At 44.9% G+C, this 22703-nt stretch overlaps 1 protein-coding gene across 4 annotated transcripts in view; it reads left to right on the forward strand.

The window, feature by feature from the left end:
* The window catches only part of cep192 (centrosomal protein 192), a 213953-nt gene that overhangs the window by 107137 nt on the left and 84113 nt on the right, over positions 1-22703 (forward strand). For all 4 annotated transcript variants that reach the window (XM_038808642.1, XM_038808645.1, XM_038808641.1 and 1 more), the window contains exons 27-30: positions 3783-3922; positions 4545-4637; positions 9547-9659; positions 12977-13159. In XM_038808642.1, the coding sequence (XP_038664570.1) occupies positions 3783-3922; positions 4545-4637; positions 9547-9659; positions 12977-13159 (529 nt within the window). The remainder of the gene's footprint in view (positions 1-3782; positions 3923-4544; positions 4638-9546; positions 9660-12976; positions 13160-22703) is intronic.

Genomic DNA, 22703 nt, shown 5'->3' on the forward strand with positions numbered 1-22703 from the left:
GTAAGAAGTCTTGCAACACCAGGTTATAGTCCAACAGGTTTGTTTTGAATCACTAGCTTTTGGAGAACTACTCCTTCCTCGGGTGAATCCTTCACCTGAGGAAGGAGCAGTGCTCCAAAAGCTAGTGATTCGAAACAAATCTGTTGGACTTTAACCTGGTGTTGTAAGATTTCTTACTTTAATTTGACAGGTGAGACTGCTTGGTCCTCATGATCTCACTTGCTTTGTCGTTCAATGTTGCATTTCTGTATGGGTTGTACATCAGAGGTCTTGGAGATCACATCAGCACTGCTTTGTCCTGTTGTGGATTCTCCTGAATAGCTCACACCACCACTGCTTCGTCCTGCTATGGATTCTCCTGAGCCACTCTCTGCAGCAGATTTAGTTATGAGATCCTGGCCTGTTTGTGTCTCTTGCCCCCTCTTTCTTATTACAAAACAATCCATTCTAAACTTTACCCTCCTGTTGCTTGTTTGCTGCTGACGAAATGGAAGAATCCCAATTGTGCCCAGAGCACGTGACTTGTTTTTGGAGCATGTGACCTGCTCTCTCCCTTGCTTCAGGCACGAAGACTCCCTTGGAAAAATTCTTCTCCTGGGTCAGCGCGCTGATGTGAGGAGGTGTTTCTTACTGGGCTCTGGGCCTGTGCATTGATGAGAGGCATGCATGCACAGCGTGCCCGCAGTTTGAAAACAGGTCGCGGCCGTCATTTTTAAAAGCCGGCTGCTGCGGCCGTTGTGCATTAATTCCTGCGATTGGGAATACTGCGTTGGATGGCTCCGTTACCCACCTGCGGGTTGCAACCCCAACTTTGAAAATGACTGCACTAGATGGTTCTTGGGTTGAAAGGTGAGCAGGTTGGACCTATACTCATTGAGAAAAATACACGGTGATCTTATTAAAAGACTAAGATTCTGAAGAGGCTTGAGAGGGTGGATGCTGAGAAGATGATAAGGCAGTCTGGAACCAAGGTGAAAGGTAAAGTTGCCATAGATGACATAAGGCTGCATAGCCCCAGGTGACCATCGACTGCTTTCCCCTTTGAGGGGGAGAGCTGACTGGTGGTGATTTAACCTGAGGATCACCACAGCTCCGGCAAAGGGCAAAGTTGAGAAGGCAAGCCTTCATAAATTACCTCAGCAAGTCTGGGAATTGAACCCACGCTTTGCTCTACATCAGTGTTCTTCAAACTTTTTCTCTGAGGACCCATTTTTACCAAACGACCGACCTTCGCAACCCACGCCGGCCGACCTTTGCGACCCACGCCGGCCATCCTGCGCGACCCACCATTTTCTTTTACCTTGTTTGCTGCTGACAAAAATGGAGGAAATGGTTTTGGGTCCCTTTGGCCCTCGTACACGCTCCTCCAATGGAACCTGTTGGATGAAGGTGAAGTCTTCCGGTGTCGGAAAGCATGGAGTCTCCATATGTCCAAAGTTCTGCATATTTTTCCTGTAAATTTTTATCAAATAAACCCCCCTCCCCGAACTTGTAAAAAAAAAAGAGTAAAATAAATGAAAAAAATGAATAAAACCCCACCGAACTTGTAAAAAAATAAAATTAATAAAATAAATGAAAAAAATAAAAATTAAATGAATAAAAACCACGACAGAACTTGTAAACCAAAAAGTTGCAACCATTTAAAAAAAACAACGGCCGCACTGCGCATACGTGCCCGATTATCGGCGCGCATGAGCATTCTGCAAACATGTTGAAATGAAACTTGGCTGCATTGCGCGCATGTGCGCACGATGATCGGGCAAGCATGCGCAATGCGGCCGATTTTTTATTTTTATTAAATGCCGGCTGCTGCGCGGGGATTTGCGCGATCGGGAGCACCGCGGACAACGGCTCAGCGACCCTCCCGACACTCGCCACTGACTTTGAAGAACACTGCTCTACATCATGAACCGGCTGTCTAGCCAATTGAGCTAAATCGGCCCCAAGCTAGAACGAGGGGGCAGTGTTTTTATTAAGGACATTTAAGACATCAATGAAGACAAATTTCATCTCAGGGTTGTGAATCTTTGTTTACCCAGAGTCTTTGAATATATTCAATATTAGATAGGCAGATTCTTGAACTGAACTGTAAGGGTGCTGGGAGTTATGGGAAACAGGCTGATAAGTGGAGCTGCAGCCATTATCTTATTCAATGGCACAATAAACCCAAAGGCCCATATGGCCACTCCTCCTATTTCTTATGTTAAGCATTTTGATGAGTTATTTGTTTATTTTCTATTCTGTTTCTTATATTAATCATTTTAATGTGTTATTTGTTTATTTTGTTTTCTTCTATTTAAAATCAAAACAATTATATCTATATATAGCTGAACAAATATGATTTGACAGTATCCATGCTTTCCGACACCAGTCCTTAATCAAAACTGTAACTGCTTTGTTACATTAGTTGGTAAACTAGAAACCATTTTTTTTAAAGAGCACAAGGGATCCTGGGTCTAATAACTAGGGTCAGAAAATCTTAAAAACAAAAATGTAATTGTAAACTTATGCAAATCTTTAATACGGCTAAATGTCGAATACTATGCCCTACTTTGGGGACAAAATGTCAATGCAGCACTATATACAGAAATTTTATGAAATAGTGGCGGTATTAGGATAGATGGGTGGCACGGTAGCACAGTGGTTAGCACTGTTGCTTCACAGCACTAGGGTCCCAGGTTTGATTCCCGGCTTGGGTCACTCTGTGCGGAGTCTGCAAGTCTAATGTGACACTAATAGAGATTATTATTATTAGGTATAAGGTTTTAATTATGAGGAGAAACTGACTCCCCTTAAACTGCAACAGAAATGCTTAAAAGGAAATTTAATAATGATGCTCAAAATAATGAATGGTTTTGTTAAGGAAGATGAGGGAAGTTATTCTCCTGATTCGTGAGTTCATATTGACGGTATATTTTTAGATGGTGTTGAAAGAATAAAGGAAGAAGTTATTTTTACTGCGCCGTGATGGTGTTTTGCACTGGTTACCTCACCATGCAGAAAGCTGATGGGTATGCAACCATCTTCTGTCCTGCAGATGTGCCCGAGCCAATTAAGCATCCTTTGTTTTGAGTGCTAACAAACTTCGAACTCTGCCTTCGAGAGGACTGCCGCATTTGTGATTTTTATCCTTCCAGGATATAGACCCATAATTTGCAGCAGACAGCAAAGATGGAAGTTGTTGGAAGCCCAAAGCTCTGTCAAGGATGCTTACATGTGTGACCTAAAAGTCCTAGATGTCAGTTATTGCACCTTGGAGTCACTAACTGACAAGGGAGGAAATAGTGACACTGCCTTCATGGGCTCGCATGCACCAGCACAATGACCAGTGGCTTGACAATTCTGAAAACAAGTCCACACTGAAACCAAGAACACTTGGTAGCCTCAGCACTTGTGACGGAACCTGCCTCTCAAGGATTGGCCTGCTGAGCCAACAGCAAAGATGTGGCAAATGAAGACCCCCCCCCCCCCCCCCCCCCATCTGAAATGGACTTGTTTTCTTTGGTGTTCATCATCTTTCGTAGATGGAAGATGCCAACAATATTTTTAATGCAGAGGATTGTTGCAGCATGCGATATTCTAACATGGTAGCGGACGTGGAATCCATGTTCACTTTTAGATGGTAAATAATAAAATGGTAGTGGAAAAATGGGATTAAATGAATTTCAGATAGCTGGCACAGACAAGTGGCTTCTCTGTCTTCTGTGAGATAAAACTAGTTCATTCAGAAACCTTGAGCTTTAAATTGTATTATAACTTCAATGTTATGATTTTTATTTCAGATCCTTTAGGTGAAGCTGAGGACTATTTTGCAAGAATTGATGTAGAGGTTGACAGTCCTGGCCCCAGCAACGTTATTAACAGTGTACCACTCTGTGCCAAAGTTGGAATTGCTAGAATACATGCTCCAAAAGACCTGCAGGTATGCTGAAACAAGCACTTGAAGACATCAACGGATTTATTCTTAGATTTTCTGGCAGCCTTGTGGGTAGACATAATGCCTGATCTAGCACTAAGCCATGCAAACAAACCGGTCAATTCATAGTCCATTTTCCACTGCTGTCATCTCTCTTTGTACACAAGTATAAATTGTTAGCATGGGGGTGGAAGGAAGGGGGACAAAAGTGAAAATCCAAGTGCTGGGACGCTGTGAAATCTAATTATTTTTTCTGCTAGACGTAATGCCTGAAGTAATTTTCTATGTTAACAAATGGATCAACTGGGTTATATTTTAAAGGGCCCTTAGCAATATCAGCTTATGATTCAGTTCAAACAGTGGCTGAGCATTTGGGTCAGGTAGCCAAATTACAGTTGCAATTGGCAAGAGAATGTATTTCTAAATGGAGGTTATAAGTATCTGCTGCATAGGAAATCACATAATGAAAACGTTTTGAAGACCAGCTGTTTTTTGTGAATGCCAATCTTCCAGAGACAAATTGTTGACATTTTTTTGTACAAGTATGGAAACTGAAGATGAGTGGATTCTGTTATTACTGCAGTGTGTGTTGCACATGCTCTGAGGTTTTCATTGTTTTTACATTTAGACTCTTGTAATGTGTGCTCAGCCTGGTATGACAGCGAAACAAATCCTCCCCCTGAAAAATGCAGGAAATATTGCTGCACAGCTCAAGATTCAGGTGAGTTGTTAGTCACCTTATGAAACAACTCGAGTCTTTTTTAATGGTGTAACCCATACTATTCATTACGATCCCAAAACAGACCCAACAGTGGCTAGGATACCAGACCCAATATTTGTTTTTTGGTTTATTTTGTAAGTCTAGGGCAGCACGGTGGCCTAGTGGTTAGCACAACCGCCTCACGGCGCTGAGGTCCCAGGTTCGATCCCGGCTCTGGGTCACTGTCCGTGTGGAGTTTGCACATTCTCCCCGTGTCTGCGTGGGTTTCGCCCCCACAATCCAAAAATGTGCAGAGTAGGTGGATTGGCCACTCTAAATTTCCCCTTAATAGAAAAAACAATTGGGTAATCTAAAATTTTTAAAAAAAGAAAAGAAAAAAAAAAAAAAAAATATTTTGTAAGTCTGTGCGAAACGAATACTTCTCTCCAGGGGTGATTGCACAAAGAAATAGGGATTTGGTATTTTTAAAAACAAACTATTATTAACACACTATCATGGGCAGCACGGTAGCATGGTGGTTAGCATAAATGCTTCACAGCTCCAGGGTCCCAGGTTCGGTTCCCGGCTGGGTCACTGTCTGTGCGGAGTCTGCACGTCCTCCCCGTGTGTGCGTGGGTTTCCTCCGGGTGCTCCGGTTTCCTCCCACAGTCCAAAGATGTGCGGGTTAGGTGGATTGGCCATGCTAAATTGCCCGTAGTGTCCTAAAAAGTAAGGTTAAGGGGGGGTTGTTTGGGTTACGGGTATAGGGTGGATACGTGGGTTTGAGTAGAGTGATCATTGCTCGGCACAACATAGAGGGCCGAAGGGCCTGTTCTGTGCTGTACTGTTCTATGTTCTATGGTGGTGCAGTGTTCAGCACTGCTGCCTCACGGCGCTGAGGACCCAGGTTTGAATCCGACCGTGGGTTACTGTCCGTGCGGTGTTTTCATATTCCCCTGTCTGTGTGGTTCTCACCCCCACAACAGAAAAGATGTGCAGGGTAGGTGAATTGGGCATGCTAAATGCCCCTTAATTGGAAAAGAAAAGAATTGGGTTCTCTAAATTTATTTTTAAAAACACAATATTAAACTCTTTAACATAACTGAAAATAGCTTACAGTTACCCCTTAATTACAATCTCCATTCTCAATTAAACAACTAGAAAAAAAACATACAGCCCTCCATCCATCCTACATCCCAATGACACAGAGTATACTTGCTTTCCAGAACAGATTTGGCACCTCTTAGAACCCCTGCAGACTCTGACTGGGTGTCTTGTAAAAGCTGTTTCAACTGGTTTGTTTCAGTTTCCCCCTTGTCCTCCAACAAGTCTGCACGGCTTTAAAGACCATTAATTTTTTTTTAACTATCCTACTGTGAGAGCAAACTACCTTGAAGACTCCATGTTAGCAGATCAGAACTTAACTCAAAAGCTTTCCCAAAATGGCCAAATGCCGTAGCTCCACCTAGCAATGAAAAGAAATTAACACCCCAGGCTGAAAACACATGGACTCCCCCTAATCAAGCAACATTGCCCTGGCTTTTTACTCTTGTTAGTTTCACCTTTGCCTCCTAAAAGCTATCTGCTCTTGCAAAACGAGATTATTTTTTAAAAACATGACAAACTCTAACCCAGGCTTTTAGCCCTTAAATTGCCAAACGTTTATAATCTAGTACATCTAAAATCCTGCATTTATCACACTATTTCCCTTTTAGTTTTGTTTCCTACAAACGTATGCAGTTGTTCTTGCAAAATCCTCTTAATTATGTCAGCAGCAATAAGGCTTGAGGGCAGGGGGATTGAAAAGAGGTTTAAAAAAATACTTTTATTTAGAAATATCATGCCAATTTAAAAAAAAAACAAATTAGGCTTGCATAGTTCAATTTGTTCTTGAAGAGAGCAAAGCGAGCCATCATTGTATTTATTGCCTGACTCTAGTTGCGTGATGTACACTGCAATCCTGTGGTGCTAAATGTCCCATTATGGTCTCCGATTGGGAATTGAAGATTGTTGTCCCACCAAGAATGAAGGAACAACAGACTATGTGTAAATCAGGATGGTGTGTGTCTTAAGAAAAACATTATTGGAGATTGTGGTATTCTTGCAACATCACTGCTCTTGCCTTTCCTGATGCTAAGGTTGCCTGGTGGGGGGGGGATACTACAGTATATTGTACTGCAGCCAGAGTGTACCAGTGGTATTGGAGGGTGGGTTTAGATGTTAAGTCGAGTGGTAGAGGTGCCAAATGAGCAAAATACTCTGTCCTGGCTGACCGGTAGTGAGTGATTTTGTGTCTGCACCCATCCAGGTGGATAGCGTGTATACTGCCACATTGTTAAGATGGCTCTTCCCAGCACTCTCACATTATTCAGCTGCTAAAATGGATGCTTGATGCCATTTTTTCAGGTAGCAGCTCACTTTCCTAGGGTTTTATTTGTTAGATAGTATGAATTTGCTTTGTATATACATAAAATTTTAGCATTTAAAAGTTAGCATTAAGTAAACTGAGGGAAAACAAAATCCTGAAATGCAATTTGCTTGCTTGGTCTTGTGAATTACTTGTCTGGAGGGGCGGCACATTGGATTGAATTGGATTTGTTTATTGTCACGTGTACCGAGGTACAGTGAAAAGTATTTTTCTGCGAGCAGTTCAACAGATCATTAAGTACATGGAAAGAAAAGAGAATAAAAAGAAATACATAATAGGGCAACACAAGGTATACAATGTGACTACATAAGCACCGGCATCGGGTGAAGCATACAGGGATATAGTGTTAATCAGGTCAGTCCATAAGAGGGTCGTTTAGGAGTCTGGTAACAGCGGGGAAGAAGCTGTTTTTGAGTCTGTTTGTGCGTGTTCTCAGACTTCTGTATCTCCTGCCCGATGGAAGAAGTTGGAAGAGTGAGTAAGCCGGGTGGGAGGAGTCTTTGATTATGCTGCCCGCTTTCCCCAGGCAGCGGGAGGTGTAGATGGAGTCAATGGATAGGAGGCAGGTTCGTGTGATGGACTGGGCTGTGTTCACAACTCTGAAGTTTCTTGCGGTCCTGGGCCGAGCAGTTGTCATACCAGGCTGTGATGCAGCCAGATAGGATGCTTTCAATGGTGCATCTGTAAAAGTTGGTGAGAGTTAATGTGGACATGCCGAATTTCCTTAGTTTCCTGAGGAAGTATAGGCGCTGTCGTGCTTTCTTGGTGGTAGCGTCGACATGTGTGGACCAGGACAGATTTTTTGGCGATATGCACCCCTAGGAATTTGAAACTGCTAACCATCTCCACCTCGGCCCCATTGATGCTGAGAGGGGTGTGTACAGTACTTTGCTTGCTGAAGTCAATGACCAGCTCTTTAGTTGCGCTGGCATTCAGGGAGAGATTGTTGTCGCTGCATCACTCCACTAGGTTCTCTATCTCACATGGCGCAATGGTTAGCATTGCTGCTTACGGCACTAAGGACCCGGGTTCGAACCCCGGCCCTGGGTCACTGTCCATGTGGAGTTTGCACGTTCTCCCTGTGTCTGCATGTGTTTCACCCCCACAACCCAAAGATGTGCAGGTTAGGTGGATTGGCCATGCTAAATTGCCCCTTAATTGGGGAAAAATTTTTTTTAATGAATTACTTGTCTGGTGAAAACTGGGTTGAATACTTGATCTTGGTAGTCAACTAACTATTCCCCTGTGTGATTTAATGTAGGAATTTCAGATATATGTATTTGGTGCAGTAAGGTTTAAAAGCTTGGGTTTGTTTGTGTATGACTGCTGCAGTGGTGTTTTTAAAGATCCTGGTTTGCAAGGCAGCTAAGTTTTTTGGAGCCAGATGTGCAATTAAAGCATCCTAAAATTTTAGGCTTAATTGGATTTTTATTTATATTAAGAGGCTTCCCTGTGGGGTCATTAATAAGATACATTGTGTTCAGTTTAGTAAGATGAGGTAGTTAATGGGGGGAGCCAGGCGTTGAAGCAGTCGGGTGTTGAGGTTCAGTTATAGTTTCTGGCTGGAAGGTGAGCTGAGAAGGTTTCTGACGAAATACAGCCAGAGCGGTCTGGTTTTTTTCAGCAGTCTCAAAAGGTACTCTTTCTCAAAGTGGAATTCAAGACAGCAAGTATTCTTGATTGCTAGGTGTATGTAAAATTGGATTGGGACCTGAGATGGTTTTGTTGTTTGAGTGGAAATAAAGATCGCAGTTAAGGGTTTTGGGGGTCACTGTATTGATTAGCACTGTTTAAGGGGTAATTGTAAGGTATTTTCTTGCGTGATGTTAAAGATGTTTTAATACTGTTAGTAATAAAGTTTATTTTAATATACCATGGGCTGAATTCTGCGCCGTCGGAATGCTCCGTTTCGCCAGCCGCCCGGGGATTTTGCAACAGCGTGGGGCTGTCCCACAATGGGAAACCCCATTGGCCAGCTGGCGAAACGGAGAATCCCGACAGCGTGCTGCACCAGAAATCTGGTACGGCAGGATGGGGAAACCCGCCCCATATCCCTGTTTTCTGTGAAATCACTCCTGGAGCGAGGTATCCTTTCCTCACAATCTTACAAAATTAAAATAAAATATTGGGGTTTCTGTCCAGTATCCTAGCCACTGTTGGGGTCTGGTTCCGGATCGTAATACCCTACAACTGCATTCTTAAGCACATCAATGGTATTTATTGGTCAGAATACTTTGTGTAGAATTATTCACATTGCTTCCTTTTATAAATGAAAATGAAAATGTTATGATCATTCGTATACTGAGATCTGTCTGCTAATTGGGGATATAAACATGTACCTCCATATCATCAATCGACCAAGTGAGAAACAGTACCTGCTTAATATCAGCTGTTTTTAAAATCACATTTTTTCAATAAAGTTCACTGCTGAAAACATGAACTTGGCGATGTTTGTTTACATTACGGATATTTAATGCTGAGTTGTCTCTTAATTTATTTTAGACTGCAGAATGCTGTTTTTTAGCAAAGCCAGAAAATCTTTTAATTCGACCTGGAGAAGAATTGGAAGTTGCAGTTTCATTTACTCCACAGAATACTCAAAGTGAGATACAAAGGTATACCATTATCATTCGCCTTTTAGTTTTGCTCAATAATTGATCTTATAATCCTTTATTTCCTCTTCTTTGAATGCTGCCTCTTACTCACGAAGTCCATTACTATTCTGCTCGACACTGAACTGCCAATATCCGTTCTGTCACCATAACTGATTATGTCCATCTATGCAGTACCTCCAATTCTTCACTTGAGTCCTCATGTATGTCTAAGCTATCTCCAGATGATACTTTTCTTCCTCCCATCTTCTGTGAACTCCAATTTATTAAACGTTTTGTCACTCACATTCTGGAGTAGTCAGTCATGCTCAGCTCCTATCCTCATGTGCCCACATTGACTCCTGCTCCACAACTTGTTAAAATGAAGATACACATTTTCATATCTTTTCACTGTCTTGCAACCTTCTGAGTTCCACTTTGAGGAATTGCCTAGCTAAATGTTGATGGCTCTCTACAACGCTTAAAACCATCAAAACCTATCTCTTCAACCAATCTATTAGTCACCCCTTTTAACCCCTCGCTTCTTGGTTCTACCTCCTTCTGCTTAATTGTCATCTGTGAAGCACTATGTTAATGTTGTTACGAGTTTTTAATAGATCCATTCATATCCAGGAAACATTGCTACATTTTAAAGTCTTGCTATTACGAACAGGGCCAAGGAGATACGAAATGGGAGTAGGCCAAACAGTCCCTTAAGCCTGCGCTGCCAAACAGTAAGATTATGGCTAATTTTCAACCTCTACTCTATTCCCACATACCTTGATTACCTTGGTATCCAAAATCTTATCAAGCTCAATCTTGAATACAGTAACCAGCTGAACATCAATAGCGCCTGAAGTAGAACATTTCAAAGACCAACAACCCTGAGTGACAAAATATCTCCTTACCGTTGTCCTAAATAGCCGACTCTTTGTTCTGAAACTTTGTCTTGTTTTAGACTCTCCAATGAAGAGAAAATGCTTGCAGCATCTACTCTGTTCTCATCAGTGCAATTCTTTGTAGCCTGGATAAGGTTAACATTATTTTTGGGTTTGCATGTAAGTAATTCACAGTAGCAAAGTTAAACAAGCATTGATTATTTCAAAATTTTGAATTGAACCTGACTTTTAACAGCACAGGCATCTTCATATCACCGTGGAAGAAGAGATACCCATCTGATCAGGGCATATGAATAACAGATAAAAACAGAAAATGCTGGATAATCTCCGGTCTGGCAGCATCTGTGGAGAGAGAAACAATTAACACTTCTGAAAAGTTGGGGAGTCTTGCTACACTGTACATTATATTAGTGAGACTGCACTGCACCCGGAATATGATGCAGCTTTGGCCTCCCTACTTAAGGAGAGATATACTTGCAATGGAAGCAGCTCAGAGAAGGCTCAGTAGGCTGATTCCTGTTATTAAAGGGTTGTCTTATGAGGAAAGGTTCAGATTAGGCCTCTACTCATTGGAGTTTAGAAGAATCAGAGATGATCTGATTGAAACATAGAAGGGTGCTTGACAGTATAGATGCTGAGAGGATGTTTCCTCTCTTGGAGAGCTGGGAGCACAGTTTAAAAATAAGTGGCCACCCTCAGATGAGGAATTTCTTCTCTGAGGGTTGTTAGCATTTGGGATTCTCCTCCCCAGCAAAAAGAGTGAGGCTGGCTCGTTTAGGTTCCCAGTTGAGCAGCCATGATCTTATTCAATGGCAGAGTAAGCTTAAGAGGCTAAATGGCCTACTTCCTTGTTCGTATATATTCAAGGCTGAGTTAGACAGATTTTTGATTGACAAGGGAATCGAGCATTATGGAGGCCTGGCAGCCATCCCTGGATGGGATAAACATTTATTTTGGATTGGGGCTAGATCAGCATTATCTTTTTCTTTTATGGGACTTGGGCATTGTTGATGAGGCCAACATTTAATGCCCATCTATTTGCTCTTGAACGGAGTGCTTGCTGGGCTATTTCAGAGAGCAGTTAGAGTGGACCATGTTTGGGCGGCTGGTGGCACAATGGTTAGCACTGCTGCTGCCTGGCGCTGAGGACTCTGGTTCGATCCCAGCCCTGGGTCACTGTCCATGTGGAGTTTGCACATTCTCCCCGCCTGTGTGGGTCTCACAACCCAAAAGATGTGCAGGGTAGGTTAATTGGCCACTCTAGATTACCCAACAATAATTGGGTACTCTAAATTTTTTTTTTAAATCGACCACATTCTGGGCCTGGATTTCAATATAGACTAGACTAGGGAAATGGCAAATTTCTTTCTCTAGATGACATTGCCGAAGGGCCTGTTCTGTGCTGTATTTTCTATGTTCTATTAGTGAATCAGATGGGTTTTTGTAACATTCGATCAACTTTTCGTGATCACCATTACTGAAACTAGCTTTCAATCAGATTTTATTGATTTGAATTTAAATCCCACCTCTGGATCCTCAGTCTAGTGACATTATTACTAAACCACCTTCACTCCCGTAATTAATGAATACTGGAACAGGCTCAATGGGCTGATTAGTCTACTCATTCTAAAATCTTATGTTCTTTTGATCAGCTCATCTGCTGCTGAAACCCTCATTATTGGCTCTAACCTTGACTATTTCAATGGTTGTCTTCCACATTCTACCCTCCGTAAACCTGAGGTCATTCAAAGCTTGCTGCCTGTATGCTAAATTGTAGCAAGTCTCTGTTCCCCTATCATCCTTGTTCTCCGTGATCTGCATTGACAACTTGATTTTAAAATTCTCATGCTTGTTTTCAGATCTTGCATCCTTGTTTTCAAATTCCTCCACGGCCTCATCTCTCCCTATCTCTGTAATCTCAAGATTTTTGTCGTCCTCTAATTTTGGCCTCTTGTGCATCTCCAGCTTTAATTTGCTGTGTTATTGGTGGCCATGCCGTCAGTCACCTTGGTGGCAAACTTTGGAATACCTCCCTCCATCTTCCAACCTCTCTAGTTTGCTCTCCACCTTTAAAATACTCCTTAAAATCTACATTTTTGATCAAATATTTGGTCATGTCTCCTGTTGGCTATGTCATGTTTTGTTTTATGATGTTTCTGTAAAGCACCTTGAGAGGTTTCATTATGCTAACGATGCCGTATAATCTTTATTATTGTCACAAGTAGGCTTACAACACTGCAATGATGTTACTGTGAAAAGTCCCTGATTATGAATAAAGTAATTCTGTATCTCAATCATTCCTTCAAGTGACACACTATTTTTACCCCGAGAAACCTTTTTGAAATTTAAAAAATAAATTTGTGCTTTTAAATGGGAGAAGAAATTGAAACCAGGGAAACCTAGATGTTGATAGTGTGAATAATAATTTATTCTTCTTTCTAGCCATTTGACTATTCTGGTCCAGCCTTTTGGTCCCCAGTATGAAGTTGGTTTGAAAGGATTGCTTGGGAGACCTGAATCAGTCCAATCAATCTCCTCATCTTCAAATTCCTTAGTTGATGTACCACCAATTCTGTCCAACAAGCAATTTATGTCGTGGGGTGGTGTTTCTCTTGGAAGGACAGTGTAAGTACTGTTGCTATTGGCAATTAACATTATTCTAAGATGCTATTAATGTTGAATTCCAATTATGACGGAACTCATGGAACTTGATCATCTTTATTTTTAAGTTAATTGTTTTTAATAAACCATCAAACCTTTATTTTACAATCTACTCCTGTTAATTGAGGGTTACTTTTCACTTGCAAATTTTTTAAAGATCCTATTGTAAAATTGAGGAATTTTAACGAATTGGCATTGTAAAATATTATAGAGGCATAAATAACATAGAGCATCAACGCAATTGTTAAAATGCACTTGATTGAAAACCACTGATTGCATTCTGCCAACCGCACATTTAAGTGTTTAACGTGGTTAAAACTTGCATTGCAACATGAGGTTTAGCTGATTTGGATAAGTAAGGGTGGAGCAATGTCAGTTTGGTTTGGACAGTGAAGAGAAGGGCTTCGGAGAAGGATGATATGGGCACCTGTGTCAAACGCTGCTGCAAATGATGGGGGGGGGGGGGGGGGGGGGGGGGTGGGGGAGGTATTGCTGGATGATTGCAGTTACAAAGAATGTTATTTATGACTAATGAGGTCTGTTTTCAGTATGTAGTGGAGCAGAAATCTGTAGAGACAAGTCAAGTAGTGAGAAAAGTGAACATGGAAAAAGGGATGGAGACGGTGTTAATTTGCAAGAACACAAGTTATAGACTGGCCAGGTGTCGGAGCACTCCGTTAAGTGGCAAGGTATCGTCTGCCACCCTTGAATCAAGTTTCTGTGAAAACCGTGATGCCATGAAGGGGAGAACTGAGATAACAATTATTCCCATGTGAAAAATGACAACTGACTGAAATGGGAGGAGAAAAAGAAAACGGGCTCAGTAGTGGGTGAAATGAAAATTAATTACCTAAAATGTTTATAGGATGTGATGAATATAGTGTATTATACATATTTGGTGCATTGAGGGTTAAAAGCCTGGGATAGCATGTGACTGCTGCAGTCATGTTTTAAAAATCCTGGTTTGAAAGACAGCTAGGCTTTTTGGAGAGAGGTGCAGTTAAAGCACCATAAAAAATTGTGCTAATGGACTTTTATTTATATTAAGAGGGTTCCCTGGGGAATAATAATTAGGACATTGTGTTCAGTTAGTAAGATGATGTAGTTAATGGAATGAGCCGGGGTTGAAGCAGTCAGGTGTTGAGGTTTTCAGAGTTAGTTTTTGGCTGAAAGGGGAGCTGAGAAGGTTTCTGAAGAATACAGCCAGAGATCCTGCATTGTTCTGATGGGGTGTCAGGTCTCTTCCTTTCAAGCAGCCTCAAAAGATCGTTCTTAAAGTGGAGTGTCCAAGACCCCTCTTTACAGCAAGTATTCCTGATCACTAACTGTATTTAAAAATGGTTTGTGACCGGAAATGTTTTTGCTGTTTTGAGTGGAAATCAAGATAGCAGTTATGGGTTATTGTGTCACTGTATTGATTAGCATTGTTTACGGGGCAATTGTAAGCTATTTTCTTGTGCGATGTTAAAGATATTTTAATACTGTGGTAGTAATGAAGATTGTTTTAACATACCGGAAAGCTATTTTGTGTTAAATCACTCCTCACAGTCTTGCAAAATTAAAATGAATTATTGGGGTTTCTGTCCAGTTTCCTAGCCACTGTTCGGGTCTGGTCTGGGATCGTAATAATGAATGAACGCATGCCTTGAATTTGAGCTGTTTTAGATTCTGTACAACAAACTGGGTTAGCTAACTTTTTTATTAAGCACAACTGAAGAACGCAAGGCTTGCACCCAAGAAAAGTTTAGTAATTTTGTACATTGATTTTAAAACAAGTTGAAAGTAGATTATTTATGTTTAATTTCTTCAGTGCTTGACAGTAATGTAGTTTCACCTGCCTTATCTGTTGATACAGAATATTGCTTTAAAAAACAGGCTTAAGTGCCGGAGGCAGTAGCAGCTGAGCAGGGGGCATGAAGGCAAAGAAGGAGACTGAAGGTTTACAAGACCAGTGTCTCCTTCATGGAACTCTTGGACAACATGTGCCGCAGGAGACTCCACCTCATCAGGGAGATGGTGCAGTACCTGTGCCACATTCTGTCCACAACCTGGGGCAACGTGGAGGTGGGGGTGCACCCCCTCCCTGTGACTGAGGGTCACAGCAGCCCTCAACATCTGCACAACGGATTCGTTTCTTCACTCTATGGGTGACCTGTATGGCATCTCGCAGTCATCCATCTATAAATGCGTCAGCGAGGTCATAGAATTCCAACAGTGCAGAAGGAGGCAATTCGGCCCATTGAGTCTGCACCGACACTCTGAAAGGCCCAAATACCCACCCTATCCCTGCAACCCAACCGAGGGAAAATTTAGCATATGCAATCCACTAACCTGCACATCTTTGGACTGTGGGAAGAAACCGGAGCACCCAGAGGAAACCCACGCAGACACGGGAAGAATGTGCAAACTCTACACAGTCACCTGAGGTCGGAATCAAACCGGATCTCTGGCGTGTGAGGCAGCAGTGCTAACCAGCGTGCCACCATGTCGCCCTATGCGAGAGCACTGGACTTTATCCATTTCAACCTGGGCCAGGCCCAGCATGACGAGAGGGCTGTGGGATTCTTTACCATAGCTGGTCTGTCACAGATGTACGGGGCAATCGATTGCACGCATGTCGCTCTATGTGCCCCATGGCATCAGGGAGTCCTGTTCATAACAGGAAGTGGTTCCACTCCCTTAATGTCCAGCTGGTGTGTAACCACCAGATGAGGTTCATGCATGTATGTGCATGTTTTCCAGGGAGCGTGCATGACAGCTACATACTTGGGCAATCTTAAATCCATGAAATATTCGAGGGTCATCCAAGGCTTCAGGGATGGCGTTTGGGGCTAATGCTTTTGCTGATGACACAGGTGGAGCCGAGACTGAAGCAGAGGCCCGCTGAAGCGAGGCTCACCGTGCCACCCGCTCTGTGATAGAGCGGTGCATTGGGCTAAAATGTGCTTCTGCTCCCTCAACGTGTCCGACGGGGCCCTGCAGTACAGCCCCAGAGGGAGTCCCACATTGTGGTGGTCTGCTGTGACCTACATGACTTGGCACAACAGCAGTGCCACCTTACTGCTGAAGACTCGGAGTAACGGAACATCTCCAAGGATGAGAAGGGAGGTGTAAAGGAAGAGGCAGGAGAGGAGCCAGAGGATGGAGGGCAGGCCAAGGTGAAAGATCGCATGGGCAGAATGACCAGGGCTGCCCTCATCACTTCCTGCTTCACACTATAGGAACACCATATAGTCTTACAGCTCAAGACGTCCCACCCCTCCCCAAGACCGTGCTAACGCCTCTGCGACCATGGAAGGAGGGTCGCAGTAAACCTTCCTCATCAGGGTGCTGGGTCTGAGGAGTCCTTGTGCATGCTGATCAGAAAATGCAGGAAGAGCGAGACAGCCGACGGTAAGGGGCTACTCGTTTTACTCGCACGTTCACAAAGTATATTCTAGGATAGACTTCTTTGTCCTAAGCAGGGACTGTATAGGGGAGGTAAAGAACACGGAATATTCGGCAATCACTATCTCGGACCATGCCCCGCACTGGGTAGACCTGCAGGTCAGGGGTGAAGCACCAACGCCCACAATGGAGGCTAGACTGTCGGAGGAGGGGATCTGTGAGAGGCTTCGGAGGTGTATGCAAAATTATTTGCAGGTGAATGATACGGGGGAGGTCTCAGCGGCGACCCTGTGGGAGGCGCTAAAGGCAGTAGTGCGGGGAGAGTTGATCTCAATTGGGGCGGACAGGGCAGAGATGGACAGATTGGTTAGGGAAATGTGGCGGATAGATGAGGAACACGCGGAGTCCCCGGGGGAGGTTTTACTCCGGGAGAGGCAGAAACTACAGGTGGAACTGGGAGCGCTATCCACGAGTAGGGCCATGGAAGGCGAGGGTCGTGGTGTACGAGCATGGGGAAAAGGCGAGCAGATTGTTAGCGCAGCAACTCAGGAAGAGGGAGGTGGCCAGGGAAATAAGTAGAGTGATGGATGGGGAGGGGTGCAGAGTGGAGGACCCGGCAGGATTGAATAAAGTATTCCGGGACTTCTATAGCAAGCTGTACACTTCGGAGCCTCCGGAAGAACCGGAGGAGATGAAAAGGTTTCTGGACGGGTTAATATTCCCAACAGTAGGTGGGGGGGCGAGTGTATGAGCTGGGGGCCCCAATTAGTGTGGAGGAGGTATTGGGGGGGCTAAAGGCCATGCAGTCGGGGAAAGCTCCAGGGCCGGATGGATACCCAGTTGAGTTTTACAGGAAGTTCTGAGCTGGTGGGCCCAGTCTTGGCGAGGGTTTTTAATGAGGCAAGGGACAGAGGGACCCTGCCGCCGACGATGTCGCAAGCCACTATATCACTGATATTGAAGCGGGGTAAAGATCCGGAAGCGTGCGGGTCCTACAGGCCAATCTCCCTGATCAATGTAGATGCCAAGCTCCTGGCAAAGGTACTGGTGATCACAATTGAGGACTGCGTTCCGGAGGTGATAGGGGATGACCAAACTGGGTTCGTGAAAGGCAGGCAACTATCAGCCAACTTGAGAAGATTACTTAATGTGATAATGATGCCCCAGACGGGCAGGGAGGTGGAGGTAGTGGTGGCGATGGATGCCGAGAGGCCTTTGACCGGGTGGAGTGGGGTTATCTATGAGAGGTGCTCGGACAGTTTGGGTTCGGGGAGGGACTGGTGAATTGGATCAAGTTGTTATATCAGGCCCCCAAGGCCAGCGTCAGGACAAACAGAGAAGTGTCGAGTATTTTAGACTATACCGTGGGACAAGACAGGGATGCCCGCTCTCTTCGCTGCTGTTTGCGCTGGCCATAGAGCCGCTGGCGATTTGCACTGAGAGCCGCAAAGGGATGGAAGGGGATGGTTAGGGGCGGGATGGAACATAGGGTCTCTCTTTATGTGGACGACCTGCTCCTCTACGTGTCGGATCCAGTGGCCGGGATGTGAAGCATACTGGAAATGTTGAGGAAGTTCGGCCTGTTCTCAGGATATAAATTGAATATGGCCAAGAGTGAGACGTTTGTGGTGCAGGCGAGGGGCCAGGAGAACAGATTGAGAGGGCTACCATGTAGGCTGGTTGAGGAAAATTTCCGGTACTTGGGGACCCAGGTGGCGCGAGACTGGGGCAGGCTGCACAAGTTAAATTTGGCCAGGGTGGTGGAGCGAATGAAGGGAGAGTTTCGGAGATGGGATGATTCCCGCTGTCGCTGGCAGGGAGGGTGCAGACTGTAACGGTGACAATCCTCCCTAGATTCCTGTTTATTTTTCAGTGCCTCCCGATCTTTATCCCACAGTCCTTCTTCAAAAGGGTTAACAAGATGATCATGAGCTTTGTCTGGGCGGGAAGATCCCCGCGGGTGAAGAAGGCGATGCTTGAGAGGAGCCGCAGCAAGGGAGGGCTGGCTTTGCCGAGTCTGATTAACTATTACTGGGCGGCTAATATCGCTATGATAAGGAAGTGGATGGTGGGTACGGGGTCTATCTGGGAACGGGTGGAGGTGGCTTCGTGCAGGGGCTCCAGCTTGGCAGCCCTGGTCACGGCTCCTCTTCCGTTGCCGCCTGCCAGGTACTCCCATCAGCCCGGTAGTGGTGGCGACCCTGCGGATATGGGGCCAGTGGAGGAGGCATGTAGGGGAGATGGGGGCGTCTGTCTGGGCGCCAATCTGCGACAACCATCGGTTTGCCCCTGGGAGTATGGATGGGGGTTTCTGGCATGGTGGCGGGTGGGGAGGGTGGGCGATATATTCCTGGAAGGGAGCTTTGCGAGTTTGAGGAGAAATTTGGTCTTGTAAGGGGAAATGATTTCAGGTACCTGCAGTTGCGGGACTTTGTCTGTAGACGGGTCTCATCCTTCCCATGCCTCCCGCCATTGGGGATCCAAGACAGAATAGTCTCTAGGGGGGGAAGGAGGGGAGGGTAGAGTCTCTGATATTTATATGGTGCTCATGAAGGAGGAAGGGTCCCAGACGGAGGAACTGAAACTCAAATGGAAGGAGGAGCTAGGCGGGGAAATGGAGGACGGGATGTGGGCAGAAGCCCCGAGTAGGGTGAATTAGACTGCAACATGTGCCAGGCTCGGCCTGATTCAATTTAAGGTTGTTCACCGGGCCCACATGACGGTGGCTCAGATGAGCAAATTCTTTGGGGTAGAGGACAAATGCGCAGGAGGACCAGCGAACCATGTACACATGTTTTGGGCATGCCCAATGCTTAGGGGGTACTGGGAGGGATTTGCGGGGATCATGTCCCGGGTGCTAAAAACAAGGGTGGCGATGGGTCCAGGAGTGGCAATTTTTGGGGTTTCGGAAGACCCGGGAGTCCAGGGTGAGAAAGAGGCCGATGTTGTGGCCTTTGCTTCCCTGATAGCCCGGCGACGAATATTATTGGCATGGAGGGACTCAAATCCCCCGAAGACTGAGTTGTGGCTTACGGACATGTCGAGTTTCCTGGGTATGGAAAAAATTAAGTTCGCCCTGAGGGGATCTGTACAGGGGTTTGCCCGAAGGTGGCAACCATTCATTGACTTCTTTGCGGGAGAGTGAGCGTCAGCAGAGGAGGGGTGGAGGGGGAGGTTAGAGTAGAGTAGGAGGGATAAATTGGCGGGTAGTGCCGGTGGGAGAGGAGCGGGCTTGTGCAGTATGTTACGATCGAAGTCTTGAATGTACGTGGTTGTTTGCACATTTTTGCCTTTTTTGCTTTCTTTCTGTTGATGTATGTAATTGTTTACAATGCCAAAAAACTACCTCAATAAAATTGTTTGTTTAAAAAACAAAAGAAAATTCAGGAAGGTGATGATAAATCATAGTGAGGAAAGCTCTGTGATGCACCTCAGCTATTGCTTATGTTTGACTCCTGTCTGTCTGTTGCCAGCGCGCTGACTCCCCGGCTCATGGGCAAGTGAGTTTCTGCCCTAAATCCCTTTGTTGCATTGCACTAGAGGGGGATTAGGGACAAGGGTCTGGGGCTCACTAATTAATGCCGGAGTCCTTCCAGGAATTATGTTATTTTCACTTTGATTGGGCCTGCCTGACTTTGAGGGCCTCTGAGAAGACCTGTGTTCAGATGGGGTGAAGCACTATCCTACTAGGTGGAGGGTTAACGACAGTAAGTTGTTAAGGTTATGAATAACAAAGAGTTTTTAATGTGGTAACATGTGCATTTGTGATATTTGATTTCAAACACCCAGCTATCTGCTTAACTTCACCTGTGCCCACTCTCTGTCCCTTCAAACCCTTAACCTTCCAAACCCTCCCAGTATGTCTCGGTGTATTCCCAGGATGCACATCGAAAGTGGAGGTGGTCTGCTGCCTTCCACAACTTGTTGCCTGAGAATCCCTTGGTGGGCATCCTCTGGACCGCTTCCATAAACCCTGAGGGTATTTGTTGCCCGCATCTAGCATACGGGTGAGGGCCCACTCTTTGTATCGAGGAGCTGGTTTCCTCGCTTGAATCAGAGACGGTGCTATGGAGCTGCTTACATGCAGCATCCCCGAGGCGTTTTTAAAGTACCTAAAGATTGCAATCCGGAAGCACCAAAAATTAGTCTTTGCCATTATTGGGGAAATTTCCGCCCTTGGAGTCCATGATCACGAGAAATCTGTCACTTGATGCTGAAATCAATACACATGGCAAAAGTTGCAACTGTTAAACCCAAGCTAAATAAGAGAATATGGAACAACAACCTGACTGAGAATACCAAAGTGCACATGTGCCAAGCCTGTATCTTCACACTGGACAACATGCCAGGCAGGAGAAAAGACTGAACAATTTCCACCCTTACTGACTTTAACGTATTCTCAACATAGTCTTTTGGCAGGACTGTGTCACCAACGCAGGAGTGCGCTAATTGTGTCAGCATATCCTCATTGCTATGCCAGTAACATCTGCAATGCACCTATATCCAAAGATCGTCTTTCCAGTGAACTGGCCACTATCACAATCTCCTGTGCTTCCATGCCCCCACCACCAGGTCACTTGCGAGCGTTGTGAAGATGGGAAACATTTGACGTAACGTCTGAGAGATGGTCAATGATGGCCATAACCTCTGGAGACTGAAGGGAAGAGGCACACCAAAAGCTCAGCTGGTCAAGAAGGAAGCCCAGAGAAAACGGAGGAAAGTGAATTATGTACCTTGGCGCACTGTCTTCCTCTGCAGCAAATGTATCACAGACTGCTGTATTTGTGTCAGGCTCCTGAGCCTCAACAGGGAATGCTTAACAGAGTTGACCACCATGGCGCAAGCCATTATCTTGCCAAGACGGAATGCTACCTCCAGAATCCTGCTTTCTTCACTGTTGTCAATCTGTCCTTTAGTATGTAGGGTTTTGCTGTGGCATTTCTGGATCTGGAGATGGGGAGGGCTATTTTCAATGTGATGCCTTGAATGACTATCAGCGGTAATAGGGTTTGGCTACAGAATCAAATATGCAGTTGTGCTTACCAGCTGCAGGCTGTGTAGCACTGTTCAGAGATGGAAATCGATGTGAAAGTTGTGAGGTGTCGTATACTCGGGTGTTTAAATTTCAATTGAAAGTTCTTAGTTTTACTATGATTTGTAGTAAAAGTTTCAAAACTTCCTGTTGGCCTAGATCTTGTTTCTTTATTCTTGGTGTCTTGTAATGTACAGGGTGAAAATTATGTGCAGCATCTTTCTGGTCATGGGAAGGAATTGTGAACAGCGGCGGAATCCACTTTTGATATTTGTGAAATTATTTTTGAGGAGTGTACAGTTACATTATCAAAGTTGTTTTGTTCCAAAGCTAGCTTGGTGCAGGTTTTTAAATTATCTTTATTAGTGTCACAACCTTCTCGGGCTACAAACTCAACATGAGCAAAAGTGAGATCTTCCCAGTACACCCGCAAGGGGGGGGGGGGGGGGGGGGGGCAGCACTAAAGGGGCTGCCGTTCAAACAAGCCCGACATAAATTCCGCTACCTGGGGATCCAAATAGCCCATGACTGGAAAGGGATCCACAAATGGAACCTCACCAGCCTGACGGAGGAAGTTAAAAAGGACCTGCAAAGATGGAACACACTCCCGCTCTCCCTCGCGGGGAGAGTTCAGACGATCAAAATGAACGTACTGCCCAGGTTCCTCTTCCTGTTTAGATCCATTCCGATCTACATCCCCAAGGCCTTTTTCAAAGCGCTGGACAAACTCATCATGGCGTTCGTATGGGGGGGTAAAAATGCTAGGATCCCAAAGAAGGTCTTACAAAAAACAAAAACCAGGGGAGGGTTAGCCCTCCCGAATCTACAATTCTACCACTGGGCAGCAACAGCCGAGCGAGTAAGGGGATGGATCCAGGAGCCAGAAGCTGAGTGGGTGCGTGCGGAGGAGGCCTCCTGCATGGGAACCTCCCTCCGGGCCCTCGCCACGGCAGCACTCCCATCCCCACCCAAAAAACACTCCAGCAGCCCAGTGGTGACAGCCACCCTCCAATCCTGGAACCAACTGCGGCAGCAACTTGGCCTGACCAAAATGTCGAACAGGGCTCCCATCTGCAACAACCATAGGTT

This window comes from Scyliorhinus canicula, chromosome 10 (genome assembly GCF_902713615.1).
Source record: "Scyliorhinus canicula chromosome 10, sScyCan1.1, whole genome shotgun sequence".
NCBI classification, from domain to species: Eukaryota; Metazoa; Chordata; class Chondrichthyes; order Carcharhiniformes; family Scyliorhinidae; genus Scyliorhinus; species Scyliorhinus canicula.